This window comes from Ovis canadensis, chromosome 12 (genome assembly GCF_042477335.2).
Source record: "Ovis canadensis isolate MfBH-ARS-UI-01 breed Bighorn chromosome 12, ARS-UI_OviCan_v2, whole genome shotgun sequence".
NCBI classification, from domain to species: domain Eukaryota; kingdom Metazoa; phylum Chordata; class Mammalia; order Artiodactyla; family Bovidae; genus Ovis; species Ovis canadensis.
In genome coordinates, this window is record NC_091256.1 from 15,925,545 (window position 1) to 15,952,520 (window position 26,976).

The following is a 26,976-nucleotide window of genomic DNA, read 5'->3' on the forward strand; positions in this document are numbered from 1 at the left end:
ATGGGAGATGAGAGCAACTGTCCAATGGCTAGCACACTCTTTAGTACTTCCCTTCTTGGGAATTGGGATGAGGATTGACCTTTTCCAGTCCTGCTGCTACTGCTCCTAAGCCCTGGACCACCAGGTAATTCCTCATTTATGCTCGTTTTACTTCTAGTATCTTTCTTATTTTCATCTAATAATTTCCACTTTTTCATTCAATGCCATGCTCAGATTTCCTATATTTTGTCAAAACCTCTTCTGTGGTTCAACTCTTTTTCTGAAAATTTTATGAGATTTTGGGCACTAGTGGTAAAGAACCTGCCTGCCAATGCAGGAGGCCTAAGAGACGCACGTTCAGATCCCTGTGTCTGGAAGCTCCCCTGGAGGAGAAAATGGCATCTCACTCCAGTGTTGTTGCCTGGTGAATCCCACTGACAGAAAAGCATGGGGGCTATAGTCCATAGGGTTGCAAAGAGTCAGACATGACTGAAGTGACTTAGCATGCACACATGCACAGAAAAAGTGAAATGGTCACGAGAAATTTCTCTTTAGTAGCAGTCCCCTGAGCACAAAACCTTAATCCTGAGGATTAAGAGCTTAACTGGATAAGGTTGGAGGGCATTCTTAGGACCACATTTGATAACAAACATGGCTGACCCTTCATTGCATCCTTCTGAGCAGTGCTCAATGGTAGACCAACTTCTGGAGGTCATGCAATTTTAAAGTACTAATTATGTTCCAAGCAACTCTGCACATTGCCAGGAACTCAGTAAGTGTGTTAAGCTCCTCACCTTCTGTACTTTTTTGGAGTGGGTTGGAGACCAGTACAGGGGAAGGTCAGCCATCCCATGAGCCCCAGGAAAGCCTGTTGGACCTAGAATCTTGGAAAGTGTATCACTTTTGTGGACCTAGTTTGAACCCTGCACTATCCAAAGTTTCCAGGATAGCTGGTTTGCATGTTGTATAACCCTCTTTTGTTTATGGGGAAAATAAAAAAGAATTCTGGCATCAAATTTATATTACCCGTCTACTTAGGGGAAATGGTTGGCAGAGAAGAAAAAAAACAATTGCAACATATTATCAAGAAAGGGCTAGTGAAGAAGAAGGAGATTAGATAAACAGTACTGCTTTATTTATGCTGTTAATCATTCACTGGGTAATGATTCACTGGGTATAGAGAATGTCTGCCCATCCATTTCTATCTGGCTGTCCCTGAACAGCCAACCACATGACTGGAAGTGAGGGACTTTTGGTGGGGTCAACTTCAGGGTATTCTTTTAAACTCTTATCTGGGGAGGAACTAAAGCTATTTCAGATCAAAGCAGTCTTCCTCCTTAAGAAACTACCCAAGGAACAATGATACAGTCTTCTTCCTCGGCTGTCTGCAGGTCAGTGGATTATTTGGGGTACTTTGGGGGAAAGGCTGGTTGTTTGGCCCTTTAAAGAGAACATGATTATAAGGATAATACAGAGACAAAACTTGGAGTGTTTTCAACAGAAATCTTTTTAGGGATACTGCATTAGGAGACAATGTGACTTGAAAAGTACTTGTAATCCCTACTGAGCCTCGATTTTCTATTATAAATGGGGGAATAATAATGCATACTAATAAACTGAAGAGAGAAAGAAGTAAGAAGTTATTCTTATTATTGCACCTAAAAGTTGAGAGTGTTGGTTTATAAATCCTTTTCCATCTCTCCGCATGGGGAAGTTGAGACAGGAGGTAAGCCAGATGTCCCAAAGAGAGACACAGGAGACCAGTTTCCAAAGTCTACATTCTGAAAATTGGTGCAATTTCCTTTAAAGATTTCATGAACCCCTTATCTCCTCCACCACTGACAGCAAAGACCTTTAGATTTACTCGGAAGGAGGATATTGGTCAGCATCCAGTTAGTATCTGAAGCTAGAGGTCTGAATTGTTCCGATTTCTTTTCTCTCCCTCAATTGTTGAATCTGGTTGTTGATTAGCTTTCCTTCTCGAAATTGCCTTCTCTTTTCACTGGGCAAGACATAGTACTCCTCTGGTTTGAGTTTTAATTCTTCAACCACCCTTCTGTTTGTTGACTCTTGTTCTGTCCCTAAATGTAGTAGTAAAGGAGAATACAAAGTAGAGTGCCCAGAAGGGGAAGAAACATCAAAGAATGTTTATATTAATTTTAGAGATACATTATAATATGGCTCAGAAAGAAGGAGCTGATGAGATTTAAAGAAATTCTAGGAAAGAGAAAATTGTGGAAGCAAGTTCTTTCTGGAGTCTGCAAGGAATGTGATTGAGAGTGCAGGTGTGAGCCAGGAGACACTCACTTGAAACTGGAGAAAAAAAAGTTATTTTTTCCAGAGGTATCTGAATTTTTAAAAAGGGAACTTTAAAGAAATAAATTTTAATATTTAATAATTAAATAAATTATAATTAATAAATAAATTAGTTAACTTTAAAAAGTAATCTCTAATGAGAGGGGAAATTTGGAGGCTGAGGATTTTCCCAGAGCCTCTCAAATTGTACTTGCTTTGCAAATGCCAATGGTATTTTCACAAGAGATCCTCCATGGTGACTATAGTTCTTGAGTTGGTTTCATTTCTATAGGAATTTAAGAGGTGATAGTGAAATATCAGGGCATTTGCTAAGAAAGTCTTAGCTTTTCAGTGGGTAATTCCATAATTCTAGGGTTTGTAGGGAATAGAAGGATAATCTAAGTTTAATGTCATCATTTTAAGGATGAGAAACTGATGCTGGGGAGCTGATATAGCTTCTTCAAGATCACAGAAATTGACTGGCATTGCTGGGACTCAAATCAGGTCTCCTCAGCTTGTAAGTCGGAGCCTCCATCTCCATACTCTGGTTTGCTGAGTCCTGTGCAGGCTCTGCTGAGGGACCACAATGAGTCATGGTGATGAACTGGAAATGCTCCACGGGCCCAATGAGCCACCACACACCCTGGGAACCAGCAAGGGGAGATGAATCACTGAATCATCTCTTCAAAATTTACCAAGCACTTCCCACAGATTATTTCATTTGGTCCTCAGTAGGTGTTTAGTCATTCTCACTCTGAGGATGAAACTAATTTGCATTTCATTTGTTTCACATTTATTAGATAACTATTATTATGCCAGTTAATATTAGGTTAGAAACTGGAAGGTTGGATAAACACCTTTTTTGCCTTCAAGGGTCCTACAGTCAAGGCGCAAAAGTGAATAGATAGTTACAATACAATGTGGTGTTACAATTGAGATGTCAGCAAGGTAATCAGGGAAGCATAGCAAAGACTGATATTTCTTGGGTGTAGGGGTTGGGTAATTCTTCACCAATGAGGTGGCATTCGATCTGGATAAGTGCATCATGGAGAGGCTGGGAGTTAAGAACGTTCATACACTAAGAGACATCATATGAAAGTGCTTGCAGGTGTTTAGAAAGTTCTAGGATACATTTTGGGAAAGATAAGCACGTGTGTGTGGTTGAAGCACAGTGTTTTAAGTGAGCAGAAGTAGAGGGAGAGTAGTGAGACTTATGGGAACCTAGAGAACTGGGGACCGTGGGTGTTTTTAAATTGCTAACAGTTTAGCAATTTATAAATTGCTTCTTAGGAATATAACAGCATCAATGTGAAAGCTGGCTTGCAGTTGTTTGGAGGCTTTTGCTGTGGTGTAGGGTGGGTGGTGTAGGGCTTCCCAGGTGGCGCTAGTGGTAAAGAATCCGCCTGCCAATGCAGGAGACCTAAGAGACTTGGGTTTGATCCCTGGGTCAGGAAGATCCCCTGGAGGATGGCCTGGCAACCCACTCCAGTATTCTTGCCTGGAGAATCCCATGGACAGAGGAGCGTGGAGGGCTACAGTCCATAGCATCACAAAGAGTCAGACACGACTGAGGCAACTTAACAATCACACAGGGTGGAGTGAAGGAAACTCTGAGAACGTAAACCCTGACCACCACGGTAGTAGGTAGAAGAGAGAATGACAGATTCTTAGTGTTTCTGCAGCCAATGTGACAAGACTTGGTGACTTTGCATATGGAAAGGTGACAAAAGAGAGGAAGCTAGGTTTCGTAGGTTTCTAGTCTGGAAAACCGAGTGGTGATTATTATCTTAGTTGAGACAGAAAGCAAAGGTCAAGCAGTGTTAGAAAGAAGATGGTATGTTTAGTTTTGGATATGTTAGATTCAAGATATCTGGGAGATACAAATAAAGCAGTTGGAAATACTGAGCTGAACCTTGAGATTTATTACAACAAATTTTAAAAACATTTTTTTTCTTAAGTAAGAAATCTAAGAAGTGGTTGCCAGGGGCTGGGGGATGGGAAAAACAAGGAGAGGTTGGTAAAAGGGTATAAATTTTCAGCTATAAGATGAAGGTTTAAGGATTTAATGTAAAACATAGTGGTAATACTGTAATGTACAATTGAAATTTGCCAAGACAATAGAACTTAAATGTCATTCCTAGAAAGAAAAGGTATACTTCTTTGTGGAATCTAAAACAAAACAAAAAACCAAAACCATCCAAAACAAATTTATAGAAAAAGAGATTAGACTTGTGGTTACCAGAGGTGGAGGGCATGAGTTGGGTTGGGGGGAGGAGTTGGAAGAATGTGATTAAAAGGTGCGAACTTCTATTTATGAGATAAATAAGTGCTAGGCATGTAATATACAGCACGACGACCATGATTTACTGCTTCATGATATACTGGAAAGTTGTTGAAGATTCATCATGAGTTCTCACCATTAGGAAAAATTTTGTCTTTTTTCTTTGTTTTCTATTTATTGTATCTATATGAGAAGATGAATGTTAGCTGGACCTATTATGGCAATTATTTCACAATTTGTATAAATCAAATCATCATGCTATATACCTTAAACTTATGCAACGATGTATGTCACTTATTTTTTAATTACACTGTGGGGAAAAGTCAAATATGTGATATAATGGATGTGTTAATTAATTAGAAGGGGAGCAGGGAGAAATACTTTCATAACGTATACCTTTGTCAAATCATCACGATGTACACTTTAAGTATCTCGCAATTTAGTCACCTATGCCTCAATAAAGCTGAAATTTAAAGAAAAGAAATCCAACAGTCAAACGTGTTAATTTATGTTCAGGACTTCAAGTGAAGAAAGTGTAACAATTTATTTTTGGACTTGCTAAGAAGTTCACAAGGCTTCCCTGGGGCTCAGAGGTTAAAGCTTCTGCCTCCAATGCGGGAGAGCCAGGTTCGATCCCTGGGTCGGGAAGATCCCCTGGAGAAGGAAATGGCAATCCGCTCCAGTATTCTTGCCTGGAGAATCCCATGGACAGAGAAGCCTAGTAGGTTACAGTCCGCAGGGTCACAAAGAGTCGGACACGACTGAGCGACTTCACCTCACCTCACAAATATTATCTAAGACGAAAAGTAATTTTCTAAGATAACCAGTTGGAATTTTAGACTTTCAAAGTTTACAAGTTATGGTCAAGTGTTGGAAACCATCCCTTTGTTAGATATAACATTTGCAGGTCAATTTATGATGTAGATATCTGCTATTCTGTAATTTCAAGGGAAGAGAAAATAATTCCTCCTTATTTTGCAGAGATTTTTTTCACAGTCTTTTGTAAAACTCCAGTCATAAGGCTCAGCACAGGAATTTTCTAGTTAGCAACAAGAGTAAAGGAGGCAGGCCTGAAAGGCTCAAAATTGACATGTGGTAAGTAACAGTACAGAGTAAGATTTTTTTTATTAATAATTGAGTTTATGGCACATATAAGTTTTTGTACCCGTAGGAGACAGTTGGGCCTAGAGGTCTGTGAGTGATTCATAGGTGATGGTCATAGAGTGAATGAGTTCCTTCCAAGAAGAGAGTTAAGACGAGGGAAGCAGAAGTCTAGGAGGGACCCCTGGGGGTGCCATTGTTATTGCTATGGGTATGGTCCTGAGTCTCACTTCCCAGGTGACTCTAGTGGTAAAGAAACCACCAGCCAATGCAGGAAATATAAGAGACAAAAGTTCGATCCCTGGGTGGGGAAGATCCCCTGGAGAAGGAAATGCCAACACACTCCAGTATTCTTGGCTGGAGAATTCCATGGACACAGAGGCCTGGTGGGCTATGGTCCACAGTGTTGCAGAGTCGGGCAGGACTGAAGCGACTTAGCATGCAGCATGCACTGGGCCTCACTATTACCATTGGCCACAGTGGAAACGTGACTAAGACTTCTGACCCAAGTCCAGAGTGTTTTCCTCTTTATCAGGGCTTAGCTAAAGTCTCCTGGAATTGTAGCCATTATGATTTTATGCCATTTTCATGACAATGTTTTGACTCTAGGAGTTCTGGTTCTGTTAGAATCACATTCCAACACAAATGCTGTTATTCTCTTCCTTAACATTTCTCATGGATATTTACTATGTGCTGTCCATGCACCAAACCAAACCCTCTCAGCAATTTTGGGAGACATGTATAGTTATTTTCAGTTTATAAATATGGAAATTGAGAGCTTAGAGAGCTGACTGTCTTGCCCGTGGGCACACAGTTTCTGTGTGGGGGAACCAGGACTGAATCCACATGGCCTAGGTCTGACTCCAGCATTCATATCCCAGGGTATGGCCACATGCTGTCCTGCTGTGTCACAGTCCCCAGCCCTGTGTCTGTGGCCATGCCATTAATCTCATCACAGTACGTGATGAGTCTGTACGTGTGTGTGGCTGCCTTTTAGCTCTGTCATAGACTGTGGTGTTTGTTTATTCTTTCCTTCACTAATATCCTATGTTTTATAGTTGATGTTATGGTAACTTTGGGTTAAGGATGGGGAACAGCCTAGAGTAAAATCACTAGGATCTGTTCTCATTAAGATAGCAGATGTGCCTTGTTTTAAAATCAGCTAAAATCTGACCTTGACAAAGCAAGCAGTGTAACAGTAGACATGGAATGGTATTATTTTTCTTGAAAACATACTTTTAGCACTAGGTACTTTTGAAAGTAAATTCAACAGACATTTTTTGAGCACTTTGAGTGAGGTACAGGGCTAGGTATCTTGGAGGAAAAAGATGACTAACAGCCCACCTTCTGACTTCAAGGAACTTGTGGTCCAATGGGGAAGACAGACCTCAGCTGTCAGTTAAGCTGAGTCAGAATCAGAATTATAAACACTCAGTTGTAACTGGAAGCTGGAGACTGGTCTGGAGCACAGGAGGGGACCCTGGAGAAGGGACCGCTGGAATGAGTAGGAACTAAAGAGGAAATGACGAGAGGGAAGATGACATGGGCAGGCGTAGAAGGTAAGAACATGTTTAGAAATGTCAGGGATCTGGGTTGTCCAGATCAGCTGGTTTATGACTAAAAAGTTAGTCATCAGAAACCAGTTTGATGAATGCCCATTCCTGAAGGATCAGTTCACTGAAATCAATTTGCTGAACTTATCACATTATCAGTTTAGTTAATATCATTCTAAGAAGTATTCATTTTGAATGTATTCAATGGTTATAAATATTTTTTTTGAGCACAACGAATGAATATTATCTTTGAAATAATATTTTAAGTATTGTTCAATTTCCTGAAACTAAGGATTCAATCTATGGCTGTATCTTTCTAAATATACTCACAAATATTTTTCGGATTATGTTCTGTGTGTACATTTTTCTTGTGAATATTGTAACAACTACAGCAATTCATGTGGGAAAAATTTTACTCTATACTGTTATCCTCTTAATTACAGTCAAATTCTATTTTGCCAACACATTGATATTCTTAAATCTCTTTAATTTCACTGAAATTCAATAAACATGACACATTTACTGACACCAAAAATGAAAGAAACTGATTCTTATGGTTTTTACAGTTTATAACAGCTTTAATTGGGTGGGAGAAATTTGTGATATTTTGTAAAATTTGCAGATGATTTAGGGGACTGTTTTTCATCATGTTGGAAGGTTGTTGTTGAATCATGCCGTTGGGATTCCTGGCCCCCAGAGGCAAAGAAATTAATCCGGGGCCAGAGTTGAGGCTTGATCGCTCAGAGCTTTTGTGTGATTGGGGCCATGGATACTCCTGAAGCCTCAATTGCCTCACTTGAGAGACGTTAACTCATTCCCCATGGTGGACAACTATCTTAATTACAATAATTCTTATTGTTTTGTTTTTACTGTTTGCTCCCTGCATCTGTAATTGCATAACTGGATTTGTTTCTAGCCGCATGAAAGCTTTTAAGTTACAAATGGTTGCTCAAACTCCTGCTACTGCTGCAACTTCCTCCAACTACTATTTGGGGCCCCTAGATCAGATATCCTCAATGTGACGATTACGAGAATATGTTGCCTCGCCAATTTAGGGACAACGCCCCTTCTCAGCTCGGAAGCAGTTATGGAACGAAAATGATGCCCCTTTCTCCTAGGCGACATAATTCTCCTAAGAGAAAAGGGGGGAATGAGAGGATAACAGGCAGGAAGGCCAGGGTTCTCCAAACGGAGGAAATAGCCTGCAAGTGTCAGACATTTTTATCTCTCTTAAGTGGCAGGAGGAAACAAACTAGCAATATTTTTTCCTTCTCTATACAAATTTAAAAGGAGGTTTCTCTTAAAATTCTGTGTTGCCATAGTGACACCTGGTTTCTCCCGAAGTTTACCAATGCCTTTTTCTTATGGAAATGTTTCTCTTAAGCTATGCTAATATGCTATATATTTACACAAACTCTGTCTTCAAGTCGGTTCCGCCTTTTGGCTCAGAACCTATTTGACAAACCAGTATGTTGTACTCAGATATTGTTTCTCTAATTTATGTAAATGAAACTATTTGTATGGTGATCTGCCCTTCTTCAAGATTCAAGTTAATCATTTCACGGCCCAAAATGAACCATTTGGTACCAAGATTATCACAAAATGCATCTTACGGGTGAGGGGCCTGGTGCCATTCTGAGTTTTAAGACATTCCTTTCTTTCATTAACAGACTGCTAGTGACTATATAACATCCAGCTGAAGACTAGCAGGGGGGTACTCTTTCTGCAGGCTTGTGATGCCTATGTCAGAAGCTTTCTCTATCTCCTTTATACTTTAATAAAACTTTATTACACAAAAGCTCTGAGCGATCAAGCCTCACCTCTGGCCCCGGATTGAATTCTTCTCCTCTGGGGGTTGTCATTCAACAACATTTCAGTGTGGAGCCTGCGGTACCCCCAACTGTCTCCAGTCTCATCAGATTGCTAGGAGTAGAGACTAGAGATCAGAAGGGAGGTATTAAGAAAACAGGGAAGGGAAAACAAGAAAAACAGGGGCTCAGAATTCTGGTCCTGACTCTTTTCAACTTTTACAGTACAAATTCTGCAAACACATTTTAAATAACTAAAGATATTTGATAAATTCTTCAACAGGTGTTTTTTTTTTGCAGAATTTTCCTAGTGGCCAAGTCCAGACTCATGGGGTAGGGGTGGAGTTACCCACAGCTGATAGCAGGTGGGAGGCCTGAGTGTCAGAACTGAGTTTTGCAAAGGTAAGATTAGACAAGTCTTTGCTCAGTGAAGAAGTTGGAGCCCTCCGTGTCGTGTGAAGGGCCACTATGAACTTTTTTCCCCTAAATGTGGGACAGAAACATCTTTGAGGCAAATATTGAGGGGACCTCTTTTATCTAAATGGATATGCAATTAATATGAATTATGGGGAGAGTAGAATCCTATGGATCTAACAAGTGTCAGAATAAAAGATGAAACTCAGTATTTCATTGGGGCTTAACTTCATGTGTTCCTTTGAAGACAAAGACTAATTCTAATGTAAATTTAAGATACACTGTTTTTTTTTTCCCAATGGGAACAGGAGTGTGAAGAGAAAATGTTCTTCACGATTTAGCTTTAAATAAGTCTTTAGTCTAATTAAATAATGAAAGTACATTTGTCACATATATTTTTATTTATATACCTGTATGTAAGTGATAGTGATTTCGCTCAGCCGTGTCTGACTCTTTGCGACCCCATGGACAGTAGCTTGCACCAGGCTCCTCCATCCACGGGATTTTCTAGGCAAGAGTACTGGAGTGGGTTGCCATTTCCTTCTCCAGAGAATCTTCCCAACCCAGGGATCGAACCCAGGTCTCCTGCGTTGTAGACACTTTACCATCTGAACCACTAATATATCTATATACATAAATATAAATATATATATATTTACACATATCTATATTGTTATTGTTTAGTTGCTAAGTCATGTCCAGTTCTTTGCGACATCATGGACTGTAGCCTGCCAGGCTTCTCTACCCATGGGATTTTCCAGGCAAGAATACTGGAGTGGGTTACCATTTCCTTCTCCAGGGGATCTTCCTGACCCAGAGATGGAACCTGCGTCTCCTGCTTGTCATGTGGATTCTTTACTGCTGAGCCACCTGGAAAGCCCCTACATATATCTATAAATAAAACTATCTTTTCCCCCTAAAACTGCAAATTGCTTGGTTTATTGTTTCAGTTGATAGTTGTCATGAGGAACTGCCAATATTATACATGATGATCCAACTCTTTTTTCTCATCTTATAATCTTCCTGCTTTTTGTTTTAAGTTTATTTCATTTTCTCTAACTCCTTTGCCATTTCCTTGGTCTGATCATCTCTGTGGCTCACCGGGCCAACTACAATAGTCTTCTTAATCAATCTCCTTGTTTCTCCTCTGTTCACTTCAATCTATCATGTATAGTTAATACATCCACTCTAGTGATATTAAGGTACAATGATGTATCACTCTAAGGACATATTAAAAACAAACACACCTAAAACAAAACCAAATCAAAACAAAACTGAGAAACTATGGCTCTTTACTCTCTAAAGAGTAGCTTCCATAAATTCCTAACCTTGGCTCTTATGTCCCATTCAGACACACCTGTGAGCTGCCTCCTGGTTAACAACCATCTGCAACACCTTACTTTCCAGCCAAACTGTAGTGCTATGTACTGTTCCCCAATATGCCCTGCCTACATTTTCTGACTTTTGCAGAATACCTAACTTAGATTAAGCTACCTCCCATCTCTCCATTTGGAATGAATCTCTTTCATGAGCAGAGTGCTTCTTCAGAGGCTAACACCTACTGTTTTGTGTTGCAATATTGGTGCACCTGTCTTTTCTTCCAACTCTAGGCTGTAATTTCTTCAAGACATGGATCCCATAGCATGATCCTAGTGCTTTATGACAAGTAGGAATCCAATGATTGTTTTTTAAATTGAGTTCTTTCAGCAGAAAAGTGTCAATGAAGCATCAGAGAGTTCCAGTTATGATCCTTCATAGCAAGGGGACAATGGCATCCTGGCCCTTCTCTAGGCTGTGGAGTATCTCTGATCCAATTCTGTTCCAAGTAACCTTGGTTGCTACTCTGTTGGCTACTGTTCTTGGTGAGTAATAGGGAGAGAAGTTCAAATTGTCAGCAAAGTTTCCCGATCATTTGCTCCTTCACTTTCAAGACTAACAAAGGGCTGATTAAGCTTTTAGCAGAAATTCAGCTTTAGCAACAAAGGGTTTATTTGGTGAGGTTTGGAATTTATGTGAAATTTGGAACTTAAGGGGATTTGGAATAATTTGGAATGTAGGGGTCATTTGCTTTACACATAGTCAATTTTATAGACATTTCCTCCTAGAATTTCTTCTTCAGGGATTTCCAAAACAATTTGTCCCAACCATGACTTGAAACAAATCTGTATTATCTATTAGCCTGACTAAACAATCTTCACTGCCTGTAGGTTTATCCAGAATGGACAGGAAAAGTGTAAACTTCTAGTGTGGCTCCTAAAAGATAAATCAGCCCTACATTTTGTTCTTGCAAGTAAAGCAGGATTAAGATTGTTATGCTTCAAGGGCTCCATGTTTCTTCCTTCAGACCACACAAAATCCAAAGAATACAAAAAGGACAAATTAGAAATGTTATAGTCATCCTTCTCCTAGCCACCGAGTTTCTGTTCTCTGAAACGACCAATGTTATGCAATGTTCAGTTCAGTTCAGTTCAGTCGCTCAGTCATGTCTGACTCTTTGTGACCCCATGAATTGCAGCATGCCAGGCCTCCCTGTCCATCACCAACTCCCGGAGTTCACCCAAACTCATGTAATGTTACTATTAATTAAATGATGTTTCTGTTATTATTAATGAAATGATATACTTCTGTTGAAGAAAACTGTTGGATTTCTGGATTTGCATGGATGCATATGAGTCAGCAGATATGGGCAATCTGATAGGCTGATGAAATCTTGTCTGCCATCCTTTTAAGATAAATCATTTATAGGAGAAAAGAAATGAAAAATTTATGCCTTTTATCTTTATCATTGTCGTTAATCAACAAACATGTATTACTAATTACTCTCTGGATTCATTGAACAGTGGGGATAATAGGAGTTATCATTTTTCTTGGTTAGAGGAGAAAAGAATGGTTCCTGCCCTAAAGTAATGCTACTGAAACTTTAGGATGCTGTGTCTCAAGCTCTAACTTGAGTGTTTTGTCATTTTGGTATTCAGGAAGTTGTGGTATTCCACCCTATTTAGACTTTGCTTATCCAATAAATGAGTTGAATGAGACAACGTTTGAAACTGGAACTACTCTGAGATACAAATGTCGTCCTGGCTATACGATGAGTTCAAAAAGTTACTTTCTTATCTGCAAGGCAACAGGCAATTGGAATTACAGAGAGTTTTGTGTCAGTAAGTATGAACATTCATTTCTCTTATTTGTGCTTTGTCCTTCTTAGCAAAGTTGCCTCAGGAACTAAGCTTTATAAATGCAAATGAGTATCTCTGATCACTAAGGAACAATCCAGTTGGTCAGTTACTGATTTCAATGTACCCATGTGTGCCACTTTTGGAATAAAACAAACAAATGAATAAAGCAAACAAATTAGGAGCCACCTAGTTGCAGTGAAAAATAAATCTATCATTTACAATCTATTCATTAAATACTTTTTTCAGAAGTGAACTGCAAATTCATTTTAATACACTGAAAACTAGATTCATTTATGAAAATTATGTGTCTAGAAAATGACAATACAAAAGAAAACTCATCCCAAATCCTGTGTTTGGAAGAAGATGCTGTTATTCACTCTTAACTGAGAATAAATTCTGTGATGTTTTTCTAGTAGTATGGATATACACATGCAATCTATACTTTTTTGATACCTTTTGTGACCAAGGACATGTATTTTGAGTGGCTTAAGTTCTAAGTACACACTGGAGATGTAGAATAGAGCTTAGTTCCCTGGTCAGTATGTTAAATTCTGGACCATAGACTTCATTACCACAATGATCCATCAGCTCTCTTTTCTAATGCCATATCCTTGAGTACATGGAATCACTAATCATCATTCTAATTTTTCTCACAGAAAAACGATGTGGAAACCCAGGAGAATTACTTAATGGGCAAGTGATAGTTAAGACAGATTACTCTTTTGGATCAGAAATAGAATTCAGCTGTTCAGAAGGGTGAGTGTGAGGCAATCTAGAGATACTTTTCTTTTAAATTGAAAATTTAAAATAGCTAATGTATAATATAATATATATTTCAAAACCAAACATGATATAAAAGGTATCCACTGAGAATTTTCACTTTCATTCTATTGCCATCACCATACTCCTTTCCATCTTTAAACAGGGATAAACTTATATTTGCATCTCATGTATTTTTCTAGTGTTTACTTTTACAAATACAAGTTAAGAAATTAGTATGTATTCTTATTTGACAACTTTCCAATAGGAAAATTAGTCTTAAATCTCTTAAATCTTGCTTTATATTTTATTTATCAATATAAACTGAAGATGTCTCTGTGTTTGTGCATAGAGAGATTTCTCATTAATTCCCTTTTATGCCTGCACAGGATTTTATTGTGTGATGTAGTGTGGGCTGATAATCTCTTTGATGAATCCATGAATTTTCCAATCTTTTTCTGTTCTGAACTATGCACTAATGCATTACCTTGTATATATAAATTATATCTGTAGGGTAAATTTCCATGGTAGGAATCCTGGGTCAAAGAGTACATGATTTGAAAATTTGAAAACTATTTCCAAATTGCTGTCTGTAGGAGTTACATGGTTTTGCAGAGTATACAAATGTCTCTCACCATAAATTTTCCAACTAAGTTTGCTGTCAAAGCTTCAATGCTTGTAAAAATGTTGAAAAATTTCCAATTTAAGAGGTAAAAATGAAATCTTACTATAGTTTAAATGTATATTTCTCTTATTCTGAGTAAAATTCAGCATGTTTTAATAAGAGATGTTTGTATTTATTCAATATTTGTGAATTACTTGGCATATCCTTTGCCTATTTTTACTATTAACTAGTTGGGCATTTTATTCTTAATTTTTAAGGTATATGGATATACATATTCACATGGATTTGTGTCTGTTAGGGTTCACACCTTGTTTCTGATGTGAGCTACAACTTTGCCTTCAAAGTTTTTCTTTTGACTTGGCTTTGGTGCATGAACGCATGTATGCTAAGTTGCTTCAGTCATGTTTGACTCTTTTTGACCCTATGAACTGTAGCCCACCAGGTTCTTCTGTCCATGGGATTCTCCAGGCAAGAATACTGAGTGGATCTCCTCTTCCAGGGGATCTTCCTGACCCAGGGAATGAACCCACGTCTTTTGTATCTCGTGCACTGCAGGCAAATTCTTTACCCACTGAGCCACCTGGGAAGCCCCTGGCTTTGGTATATGTTGTCAAATTTATCAGTCCTCCTTTTAAAATGGCGTCTGAATTTGTCTTAATTTAAAAGGCCTTCCCAAATACAAGGTTTTGAACTATTTGCCTAGCTTTCTTCTATACTTTTATGTTTTCATATTTTTTAATGTTAAAAGCTTTGATCCATTTGGAGTCAATATATACTATACAGTATGAGGTACATATCCCAGTCTATATTTTTCCATATGACTTTCCTGTTATCTCAACACCATTTATTAAAAAGTCCATCTTCAACTTACTGATTTGAGATTGTTTTTGGATACTATATGGAATTCTCATATATATCTGGGTCTATTTGTAGACTTTCTATTCAATTATTGTTTTGTCTATATATTTATATACACATTGCACAGTCTTCTACTTATTGATGTTTTATAATATGTTTTAATAGTAGTATGGGTAGTCCTATCTAATTACTTTTCTTTTTTAGGATTTTCCTAATAATACTTGTTTACCTTTCTACATGAACTTTAAAGTTAGGCATATTTTAATATCATGTTGATTAGCTTTTAACTTTATTTTAGGAGAATGGATTTTTTTTTTTTTTTAATGCTGAGTCTCTCTAGACATGAATATGTTATTGTAGGGAAGACAAAACTTTACTTCTACCCTCTTAGGATCTCTGACTGGGCCTGAGAATTAAGTTGACATAACACAGATTAATAGGAGAAAACTATACCAATCTTATTTTTGCATGTACATGGGAGCCTTCACAGGAAAGTGAAGACCTTCAAAATGATTAGGCCTATGTGCTATATGTTAATTTTTTTTTTTTTTTGCTGGAATATAATTGCTTTCCTATGGCTTCCCTGGTGGCTTAGATGGTAAAGAATCTACTTGCAATGCAATGCGGGAGACCCAGGTTTGATCCTTGGGTCGGGAAGATCCCCTGGAGAAGGAAATGACAACACACTCCAGTGTTCTTGCCTGGAGAATTCCATGGATAAAGGAGCCTGGCAGGCTAATATCCATGGGGTTGCAAAGAGTTGGACATGACTGAGCAACTAATGCACGTGTTAGTTTCTGCTCTACAAAAAGGGAATCAGTTATATGTATACATCTATCGCCTCCTTTCTAGATCTCTCCCTACCATCCCATCCATCTAGGTTATCCCAGAGCACTGAGCTGAGTCCCCTGTGCTTTACTATAGGTTCCCACCAGCTATCTATTTTACACATGGTAGTGTGTATATGTCAGACCTAGTCTCCTGATCATTCCACTCTCCTTTTCCTGCTGTGTTATATGCCCATTCTCTATGTCTGTGTCTCTGTTCCTGCCCGGAAACTAGGTTCATCTGTAACTTTTTTCTAGATTCCACATACATGCATTAATATACCATATTCATTTTTTTCTTTCTGACTTACTTCACTCTGTATGACAGATTATAGGTCCATCCACATGGGCCAATTTTGTTCCCTTATATGGTGAATAATATTCCATTGTATGTATGTACTACATCTTTATCTATTCATCTGTTAATGGATACTAGGTTGTTTCCATGTCCTGGCTATTGTAAACAGTGCTACAGTGAACACTGGGGTACCTGTGTCTTTTTGAATTATGGTTTTCTCAGGATATATGCCCGGCAGTGGGATTGCTGGGTCATAAGGTAGTTCTATGTTTACTTTTTCAAGGAACCTCCACACAGTTCGCCATAGTGGCTGTATCAATTTACATTCCCAACAACAGTGCAAGAGGGTTCCCATTTCCCCACACCCTCTCCAGCATTTATTGCTTGTAGATTTTTGATGATGTCCACTATCATCAGAGTGAGGTGATACCTCATTGTAATTTTGATTAACATTTCTCTAATAATTAGTGATGTTGAGTATATTTTTGTGTGCCTTTTGACCATCTGTATGTCTTCCTTGAAGAAATGTTTATTTAGGTCTTCTGCCCATTTTCTCTTGGGTTTTTTCTTTGATATTGAGCTCTGTGGGCTATTTATATAACTTGAAGATTAATCTTTTGTCTGTTGCTTTGTTTGAAAATATTTTTCTCATTCTAAGGGTTGTCTTTTTGTCTTGTTTATGGTTTCCTTTGCTATGAAAAAGTTTTCTAAGTTTAATTAAATTCCATTTGTTTATTTTTATTTTTATTTTCATTACTTTAAGAGGTGTGTCCAAAAAGATCTTGCTGTGATTTCTGTTGGAAAAAAGTGTTTTTCCTGTGTTTTCCTCTAAGAATAAGTGTTCAGTCTTGCAGTAGGTCTTTAATCCATTTTGAGTTTATTTTTGTGTATGGAATTAGGTAGTGTTCTAATTTCATTATTTAGCACATATCAATAGCTGTCCAGTTCTCCCAGTACCACTTATTGAAGTTACTATCTTTTCTCCTGTGTATGTTCTTACCTCCTTTACCATAGATTTGGTGACTATATGGGTTTATTTCTGGGCTTTCTATCCTGTTCTGTTGATCTATATTTCTGTTTTTGTGACAATAGTATACTATCTAGATTACTGTAACTTTGTAATATAGTCAGGGAGCCTGAATCTTCCAGCTCTCTTTCTTTTTCAAGATTGCTTTGACTATTCAGGATATTTTGTATTTCCATACAAATTATAAATTTTTTTTTGTTCTAATTGTGTGAGAAATACCATTGTTAATTTGATAGGGATTGCACTGAATCTGTAGATTGCTTTGGGTAGCATATTCATTTTCATGATATTGATTCTTCTCAATCAAGAATATGGTCTATCTCTCCAACTGTTTGTGTTATCTTTGACTCTTTTCATCAGTGTTTTATAATTTTCGGAGTACACCCCTTTTGTCTCCTTAGGTAGGTTTATTCCTAGGTATTTTATTCTTTTTGTTGTAAATGGGATTGTTTCCTTAATTTCTCTTTCTAATCTTTTGCTGTTAGTGTATAGGAATGCAAGAGAGTTCTTTGCATTAATATTGTATCCTGAAGCTTTATCAAGTTCATTGGTTAACTTTAGTGTTTTTCTGGTGGCATCTTTAGGATTTTCTATGTATAGTATCGTGTCATCTGCAAACAATGATAACCTGGGTTCCTTTTTTTTTTTTTTTTCTCGTTTTTCTTCTCTGGGTTCTTTTTCTAACCTGGACTCCACTTTTTTTTTTTTTTCTTTTTCTTCTCTGATTGCCATGACTAGGACTTCCAAACTATGTTGAACAATAGTGGTGAGAGTGTTTCCAGTTTTTTGCCACTGAGAATGATGTTTGCCATGGGTTTGTCATATATAGCCTTTATTATGTTGAGGTAGATTCCCTCTATGTTCACTTTCTGGAGAGTTTCCCCCCCCCCCCCCCAACAAATGGGTGTTGAATTTTGTCAAAAACTTTTTCTGCATCTACTGAGATGATCATACTGTTTACATTCTTCATTTTGTTAATGTAGTGTATCACATAAGTTGATTTGTATGTATAGAAGAATCTTTGTATCCTTGGGATAAATCTCACTTGACCATCGTTTATGAGCCTTTTTGCATATTATTGGATTCTATTTGCTAATATTTTGTTGAAGATTTTTGAGTCTATTTTTATCAGTGATATTGGTGCACAATCTTTTTTGTGATATCTTTGTCTGATTTTGATATCAGGGTGATGGTAGCCTCATATAACGAGTTTGGGAGTGTTCCTCCTTCTGCATTTTTTTGGGGAGGTTTGAGGATAGGCATTAGATGCTTTCTAAATATTTGATAAAATTTGCCTGTGAAGCCATCTGGTCTTAGAAGATTTTTAATTACAGTTTCTATCTGGTTACTTGTGATTGGTCTGTTTATATTTTCGAATTCCTCCTGGTTCAGTCTTGGAAAATTGTCCTTTTCTTCCAGGTTGTCTATTTTGTTGGCATATAATTGCTTCTAGCAGTCTCTTATAGTCCTTTGTATTTCTATGGTATCAATTATAATTTCTCCTTTTTAATTTCTAATGTTATTGATTTGAGTCCTCTCTCTTTTTTTCTTGATGATTCTGGATAAAGGTTTATATATTTTATTTATCTTCTCCAAGAACCAACTTTTAGTTATATTGATTTTTGTTACTGTTTTATTCATTTCTATTTCATTTATTTCTTCTCTGACCTCTTCTTTCCTTTTACTAACTTTGGGGTTTTTGTTGTTGTTGTTCTTTCTTTAGTTTCTTTAGATGTAAGGTTAGATTGCTTATTTGAGACTATTCTTGTTTCTTCAGTTGAGGTTGAATCGCTATAACTTTCCTTTTAGAATTACTTTTGCTGTACTCCATAGGTTTTGAATTGTCCTGTTTTTGTTGTCATTTGTTTCTGCGTATAAATTTTTTTTTTCCCCTTTGATTTCTTCAGTGATCTCTTGGTTATTAAGCAGGGCACTGTTTAGTTTCCATGTGTTTACATTTTAGTTTTTTTCCTTGTAATTAATTTCTAATCTCGATCTGTTGTGGTCAGAAAAGATGCTTGATACAATTTCAATTTTCTTAAATGTTTCAAGGCTTGGTTTGTGACCAAAGATGTGATCTATCCTGGAGAATATTCCATGTGCACATGAGAAGAAATTGTGTTTTGCAACTTTCAAGTGAATGTCCTATCAATATCCATCAAATCTATCTAGTCTATGATGTCATTTAAAGCTGTATTTCTTTATTTATTTTCTGTCTGGATGATATGCCTGTTGGTGTAAGTGGGGTGTTAATGTCCCCCACTACTATTGTGCTACTATCAATTTTCCCTTTTATGGCAGTTAGCATTTGCCTTATATATTGAGGGGCTCCTATGCTGGGTGCATAAATACTTATAATTGTTACATTTTCTTCTTGGATTGATCCCATGATCAATATGTAGTGTCCTCCCTTATCTCTTGTAACTCTATTTATTTTAAAGTCTATTTTGTCTGATATGAGAATTGCTACTCCCACTTTCTTTTCATTTCCATTTGCATGGAATATCTTTTTCCATCCTCTCACTTTATGTCTGTATATGTCCCTAAGTCTGAAGTGGGTTTCTTGTGAAGAGAAGAAGTAAAGTGAAGTCGCTCAGTAGTGTCCAACTCTTTGCGACCCCGTGGACTGTAGCCCACCAGGCTCCCCCATCCGTGGAATTCTCCAGGCAAGAACACTGGAGTGGGTTGCAATTTCCTTCTCCAGGGGATCTTCCTGACCCAGGGATCAAACCCAGTCTCTCACATTGCAGGCAGACGCTTTAACCTCTGAGCCACCAGGGAAGCCCTTGGGTTTCTTGTAGGCAGCATATATATGGGTCTTATTTTTGCATTCATTCAGCCAGTCTGTGCCTTTTGATTGGAGCACTTAATCCATTTACTTTCAAGGTAATTATTGACATGTATGTTCCTATTACCATTTTCTTAATTGTTTTTGCTTGTTTTTGTTGTTCTTCCTTTTCTCTTGGGTTTCATACCTAGAGAATTTGTTGTAAAGCTAGTTTGGTGATGCTGAATTCTTTTAGTTTTGCTTTTCTCCACCAAATCTGAATGAGATCCTTGCTGGGTAATCTTGGTTGTAGGTTTTTCCCTTTCATCACTTTATATCCTGCCATTCCCTTCTGGCTTGAAGAGTTTCTGCTGAAAAATCAGCTGACAACTTTATGGGGATTCCCTTGTATGTTATTTCTTACTTTTCCCTTCCTGCTTTTAACATCTTTTCTTTGAATTTACTTTTTGTTCATTTGACTGATATGTGTTTTTTCTTGGGTTTATCTTATATGAGACTCTCTGTGCTTCATGGACATCAGTGGATATTTACTTTCCCATGGGGAAAGTTTTCAACTATAATCTCTTAAAATATTTTCTCAAACCCTTTCTCTTTCTCTTCTTCTGGACTCCTACAATTTGAATTGTTGGTGCATTTAGTGTCCCAGAAGTCTCTGAAACTGCCCTCAATTCCTTTCATTCTTTTTTCTTCATTCTGTTCCATGGCAGTTATTTTCACTCTTCTATTTTCCAGCTCACAAATTGATTTTTCTGGTTCTGTTATTGCTATTATTCCTTCTAATGTGTTTTTCATTTCATTTATTGTATTGTTCACCACTGTTTGTTCAGTCATTTAGTTCTTCTAGGTCCTCGTTAAATATTTGTTGTATTTTCTGGATCTATGCCTCCATTCTTTTCCCAAGATTTTGGGTCATTTCTACTGTCATTACTTTGAACTCCTTTTCAGATATGTTGCCTATTTCCTCTTCATTTATTTGGTCTTGTAGGTTTTCAACCTTGTAATATATGTTTTTGTGGTCTCTTTTTTTTTTTTCTGATAGGTGAGGCTGTGTCCCTGTCTTACTTGTTTAGCCTGAGGTTTCCAGCGCTGGAGTTGCTGGCAGTTGGGCAGAGCCAGGTTTTGGTGCTGAGATGAGGCCCTCCAGGATAACTCACTCTTATTAATATTCCCTTTGGTCTGAGGTTCTCTGTTAGTCCAGTAGTTTGGATGCAACTCTCTCACTACAGGAGCTGACTCCTGACCTCCAGGGCAAAAAGAAAGAAAAAGAAAAAAAAAATATAACAATAACAAAGAACAAAAGGTAAAATTAGAAAATTAAAAATATATTAGAGAAAATAAAAACATAAATGAAACAAAAACATAGGAAAGCAGAAACAAAACAGCAAAAATGAAAAGAGAAGAAAAAGGGTGTGGAAAAAGGCCTTGACTGTAGGGGGGCAGGTCTTAGGAGAGAGTGGGGCTTAGGCAGGTGTGGGGCATAGGCTCAGGACCAGTTCTGGGAGGTGATGGAGGCAGGACTTAGGGCTCAGCAGAGCTGGAAGGTACCTCAATGGTCCAAGGTCAGGCAACAGGACCCCAACAGGCTCTCCAGGGTCCAAGTTGGAGGGGGAAACAATGGTTCCATTCCCTTCCAATCCAATCCTTGGAATGTTTCTCCTCATCTCTGCTGAGCCCCTCACTGGATGGTCCTCAGCTGAGTGTGGGAACCCATCTCCCCCAGATGCATCTCAGGAGCACTGGGTCTGCTGGCGCCTACTTTTCCTCCCTTCTTCCCTCTCTCTCTCTCTTGCCCACAGGAACCCTGCAGCTAGAGGGGGCCTCAGAGGGTGAAGGTTCAGGTCTGAGATCCCAGTAGGCTTCCTAGGGTTTGAGTGGGTAGGGGAAATGATGGCTGTGTTGACTTTTGATCCTGTGATTCCCCCAAGGTCTCTCCACATCCCCACTGTGGGTGGCCCTCTCCCAGCTTGGGAATCCCTTTTCTCCCCCCAGCTGTGCCTCAGGGGTGCCAGTTCCTCCCGCTTCCACTTCTCCTCCCCCTTCCCTTCCCCCACATCCTACCTGGTAACACAGGAGTTCCTCCCATCCTTACGTGTCTGAGGTCCACCACCGGTGCCTGGTAGATGCCCTAGCTGTGAGGAGATGTGAACTCCATGTCCTCCTACACTGCCACATTTACCCCACCCTTTATATATTAGATTGAGCAAAGAATATTTGTGGATCACCTGGAGAAGGAAATGGTAACCCAATCCAGTATTCCTGCCTGGAAAATCCCATGGACAGAGGAGCCTGGTGGGCTACTGTCCATGGGGTCACAAAGAGTTGGACACAACTTAGTGACTAAATAGCAATGACAGCAATGAAAATATATATGGTATAAGCGTTATTTTTAACATGATCTTTTAGTACAGATTTCTCTTGGCCTCAATACTCTTATTTCAGGTGATAAAAATGTTCTTTCCTCCTGGTATAGAAAAGTCATCTTTCACATGGGAATTTGGTCTGCTTTCTTGAAGAAAAGGGGAGGTCAGAAGTTTCTTGCATCTGCTAATTTTGGGGTAACTTTAGCTGAAAATAATACTGATGCCAAAATGGTCTGTTTTGGGGTGCTATACCCTATTCATTTTAGTGTTTTTCTCTTGTTTCTTTAAAAGTGTTTCAATATTTTCTTTCTGCATTTCTTGAAGTGATTAAACCTAGGTATTTTAGTTTTGCTATTTTATTTATTTATTTTTAATTTTTTACTCATTTTGTTTAATTTTTGGCTGTGGTGGATCTTTGTTACTGCAAGGGCTTTAGTCTAGTGGCAAGTGGTGCTACTCTCTAATTGTGGTGCTCTGGCTTCTCATTGTGGTGGCTTCTCTTGTTTCAGAGCACAGGGTGTGTGGGCTTTGGTATTTGTGATGCATGGGCTCAGTAATTGTGGCCCCTGGGCTCTAGAGTACAGGCTCAATTGTGGTGTACAGGCTTAGTTGCTCTGCAGTATGTGGAATCTTCCTGGACCAGGGATCAAACTCATATCTCCTGCATTAGCAGGTGGATTCTTTACCACTGAGCCACCAAAGAAGCCCCTATTTTTGCTACTTTAAATGGATCATTTCTTCCATTAAATACTGTAACATTATATGTGTATTTATATATAAATATGCTTGATTTCTGCATGTAAACTTGATACCTAAACTAACTTTCTAAATTATTTTATTATTTATATTAGTTTTTCAGTTTAATTCTCTTGGGATTACCCAGTTTGCAATCATATATCCTCTGCAAAGAATGATTATTTCCATTTTCATACTTTTTTTAATTGTACTTTTTTTGGTCTATATCAGTTATATTAGTTAGAACTAACTCAAGTATATATATATATATATATATATATATATATATATATATATGGATTTGATATAGGAATCTGTCTTGATAACAGTCTGACAGCTGGCGAAAATGTACAGGAGGCTGTTTCTTCTATGTTTGTTATTGTGACCTGAGGTCAGCAGGGAAAGCAGTCAAAAAAGGAATGTGGATTTGAAGTGGGAGATGCAAAACCAAAAGAGGAATGGAGTATACTCCACATGGCTGAGTGGAGTATAGAGTGGAAGTCATAGTATGTACTAGAGTATACCCATGAGTATAGACTGGGATTCATATTGTTCTTTCATTACCTCTTAGCCTTTGACTTCAAAGATGAGAATGTCTTATAGAAGTGGTTGCCCTTCTCTACAGTGCTAATGTACTTGGATCAGAAGTTGGACTATGTGAAGGAGGACATCCTCCAGGAGCTGGATTTGCTGTAATTCTGGCTGTGTGTTATGGCACCCAGGTGATGGAGCAAAGAAGCAAAAATATGTGTTAACTGTAGGCACATCTTATGCTGTGATTTGATCTTTTAAGCATATACAGAACTTGGCTATTAATTCACTCACAGAGCACAATAACTTGGCATTATGCATGAATGAAAATCCTGGACAAATTTCTCCTTAGGTTAAGTTGATGCAGTTCAAATCTATCAGGGTCCACCCCTTGTCAAAATTGGCATTTATATGCACTTGTTTTAACCATATTTAGTTTAACTTCCAGATCAAGGCAATAGCAAAATTATGCTTCCAACTTACATAATGCAACTATCTCTTATACAACTGAAAACATGCTAACTTCCTCTCCCAAAGACCATCCTCTTTAAGCAAAATCATACTTCTTTGATATCCTGTAATTTATTTTTTTTTATTTATTTTTTTTCTAAAAAGATGTATTCTTTTATTTTATTTTTTTTAATTTTAGTTTTTTATTTTTTAAATTTTAAAATCTTTAATTCTTACATGCATTCCCAAACATGAACCCCCCTCCCACCACCCTCCCCATAACATCTTTCTGGGTCATCCCCATGCACCAGCCCCAAGCATGCTGTATCCTGCGTCAGACATAGACTGGCGATTCAATTCACATGATAGTATACATGTTAGAATGTCATTCTCCCAAATCATCCCACCCTCTCCCTCTCCCTCTGAGTCCAAAAGTCCGTTATACACATCTGTGTCTCTTTCCCTGTCTTGCATACAGGGTCGTCATTGCCATCTTCCTAAATTCCATATATATGTGTTAGTATACTGTATTGGTGTTTTTCTTTCTGGCTTACTTCACTCTGTATAATCGGCTCCAGTTTCATCCATCTCATCAGAACTGATTCAAATGAATTCTTTTTAACGGCTGAGTAATACTCCATTGTGTATATGTACCACAGCTTTCTTATCCATTCATCTGCTGATGGACATCTAGGTTGTTTCCATGTCCTGGCTATTATAAACAGTGCTGCGATGAACATTGGGGTACATGTGTTTCTTTCAATTCTGGTTTCCTCGGTGTGTATGCCCAGCAGTGGGATTGCTGGGTCATAAGGTAGTTCTATTTGCAATTTTTTAAGGAATCTCCACACTGTTCTCCATAGTGGCTGTACTAGTTTGCATTCCCACCAACAGTGTAGGAGGGTTCCCTTTTCTCCACACCCTCTCCAGCATTTATTGCTTGCAGATTTTTGGATCGCAGCCATTCTGACTGGTGTGAAGTGGTACCTCATTGTGGTTTTGATTTGCATTTCTCTAATAATGAGTGATGTTGAGCATCTTTTCATGTGTTTGTTAGCCATCCGTATGTCTTCTTTGGAGAAATGTCTATTTAGTTCTTTGGCCCATTTTTTGATTGGGTCGTTTATTTTTCTGGAATTGAGCTGCATAAGTTGCTTGTATATTTTTGAGATTAGTTGTTTGTCAGTTGCTTCATTTGCTATTATTTTCTCCCATTCAGAAGGCTGTCTTTTCACCTTGCTTATATTTTCCTTTGTTGTGCAGAAGCTTTTAATTTTAATTAGATCCCATTTGTTTATTTTTGCTTTTATTTCCAGAATTCTGGGAGGTGGACTATAGAGGATCCTGCTGTGATTTATGTCTGAGAGTGTTTTGCCTATGTTCTCCTCTAGGAGTTTTATAGTTTCTGATCTTACATTTAGATCTTTAATCCATTTTGAGTTTATTTTTGTGTACGGTGTTAGAAAGTGATCTAGTTTCATTCTTTTACAAGTGGTTGACCAGTTTTCCCAGCACCACTTGTTAAAGAGGTTGTCTTTACTCCATTGTATATTCTTGCCTCCTTTGTCAAAGATAAGGTGTCCATATGTGTGTGGATTTATCTCTGGGCTTTCTATTTTGTTCCATTGATCTATATGTCTGTCTTTGTGCCAGTACCATACTGTCTTGATGACTGTGGCTTTGTAGTAGAGCCTGAAGTCAGGCAAGTTGATTCCTCCAGTTCCATTCTTCTTTCTCAAGATTGCTTTGGCTATTCGAGGTTTTTTGTATTTCCATACAAATCTTGAAATTATTTGTTCTAGTTCTGTGAAAAATATGGCTGGTAGCTTGATAGGGATTGCATTGAATTTGTAAATTGCTTTGGGTAGGATACTCATTTTCACTATATTGATTCTTCCAATCCATGAACATGGTATATTTCTCCATCTATTAGTGTCCTCTTTGATTTCTTTCATCAGTGTTTTATAGTTTTCTATATATAGGTCTTTAGTTTCTTTAGGTAGATATATTCCTAAGTATTTTATTCTTTTTGTTGCAATGGTGAATGGAATTGTTTCCTTAATTTCTTTTTCTACTTTCTCATTATTCGTGTATAGGAATGCAAGGGATTTCTGTGTGTTGATTTTATATCCTGCAACTTTACTATATTCATTGATGAGCTCTAGTAATTTTCTGGTGGAGTCTTTAGGGTTTTCCATGTAGAGGATCATGTCATCTGCAAACAGTGAGAGTTTTACTTCTTCTTTTCCAATTTGGATTCCTTTTATTTCTTTTTCTGCTCTGATTGCTGTGGCCAAAACTTCCACAACTATGTTGAATAGTAGCGGTGAAAGTGGACACCCTTGTCTTGTTCCTGACTTTAGGGGAAATGCTTTCAATTTTTCACCATTGAGGATAATGTTTGCTGTGGGTTTGTCATAGATAGCTTTTATGATGTTGAGGTATGTTCCTTCTATTCCTGCTTTCTGGAGAGTTTTTATCATAAATGGATGTTGAATTTTGTCAAAGGCCTTCTCTGCATCTATTGAGATAATCATATGGTTTTTATTTTTCAATTTGTTAATGTGGTGAATTACATTGATTGATTTGCGGATATTGAAGAATCCTTGCATCCCTGGGATAAAGCCCACTTGGTCATGGTGTATGATCTTTTTAATGTGTTGTTGGATTCTGATTGCTAGAATTTTGTTGAGGATTTTTGCATCTATGTTCATCAGAGATATTGGCCTGTAGTTTTCTTTTTTTGTGACATCTTTGTCAGGTTTTGGTATTAGGGTGATGGTGGCCTCATAGAATGAGTTTGGAAGTTTACCTTCCTCTGCAATTTTCTGGAAGAGTTTGAGTAGGATAGGTGTTAGCTCTTCTCGAAATTTTTGGTAGAATTCAGCTGTGAAGCCGTCTGGACCTGGGCTTTTGTTTGCTGGAAGATTTCTGATTACAGTATCCATTTCCGTGCTTGTGATGGGTCTGTTAAGATATTCTATTTCTTCCTGGTTCAGTTTTGGAAAATTGTACTTTTCTAAGAATTTGTCCATTTCTTCCACGTTGTCCATTTTATTGGCATACAACTGCTGATAGTAGTCTCTTATGATCCTTTGTATTTCTGTGTTG

At 37.9% G+C, this 26,976-nt stretch overlaps 1 protein-coding gene across 15 annotated transcripts in view; it reads left to right on the top strand.

The window, feature by feature from the left end:
• C4BPA (complement component 4 binding protein alpha) overlaps window positions 1-26,976 on the top strand; it is a 63,911-nt gene continuing 36,935 nt past the window's right edge. The window contains exons 1-5 of one of the 15 annotated variants that reach the window (XM_069545335.1): window positions 1,177-1,370; window positions 9,318-9,419; window positions 11,130-11,293; window positions 12,407-12,589; window positions 13,264-13,363. In XM_069545335.1, coding sequence (XP_069401436.1) covers window positions 11,152-11,293; window positions 12,407-12,589; window positions 13,264-13,363 — 425 coding nt within the window. In that variant the 5' untranslated portion in view covers window positions 1,177-1,370; window positions 9,318-9,419; window positions 11,130-11,151. Of the gene's footprint in view, window positions 125-1,075; window positions 1,371-5,536; window positions 5,651-7,014; window positions 7,216-9,317; window positions 9,420-11,129; window positions 11,294-12,406; window positions 12,590-13,263; window positions 13,364-26,976 lie in introns of those variants that run through there. The other 14 variants (XM_069545337.1, XM_069545332.1, XM_069545333.1 and 11 more) reach the window with 14 other exon arrangements.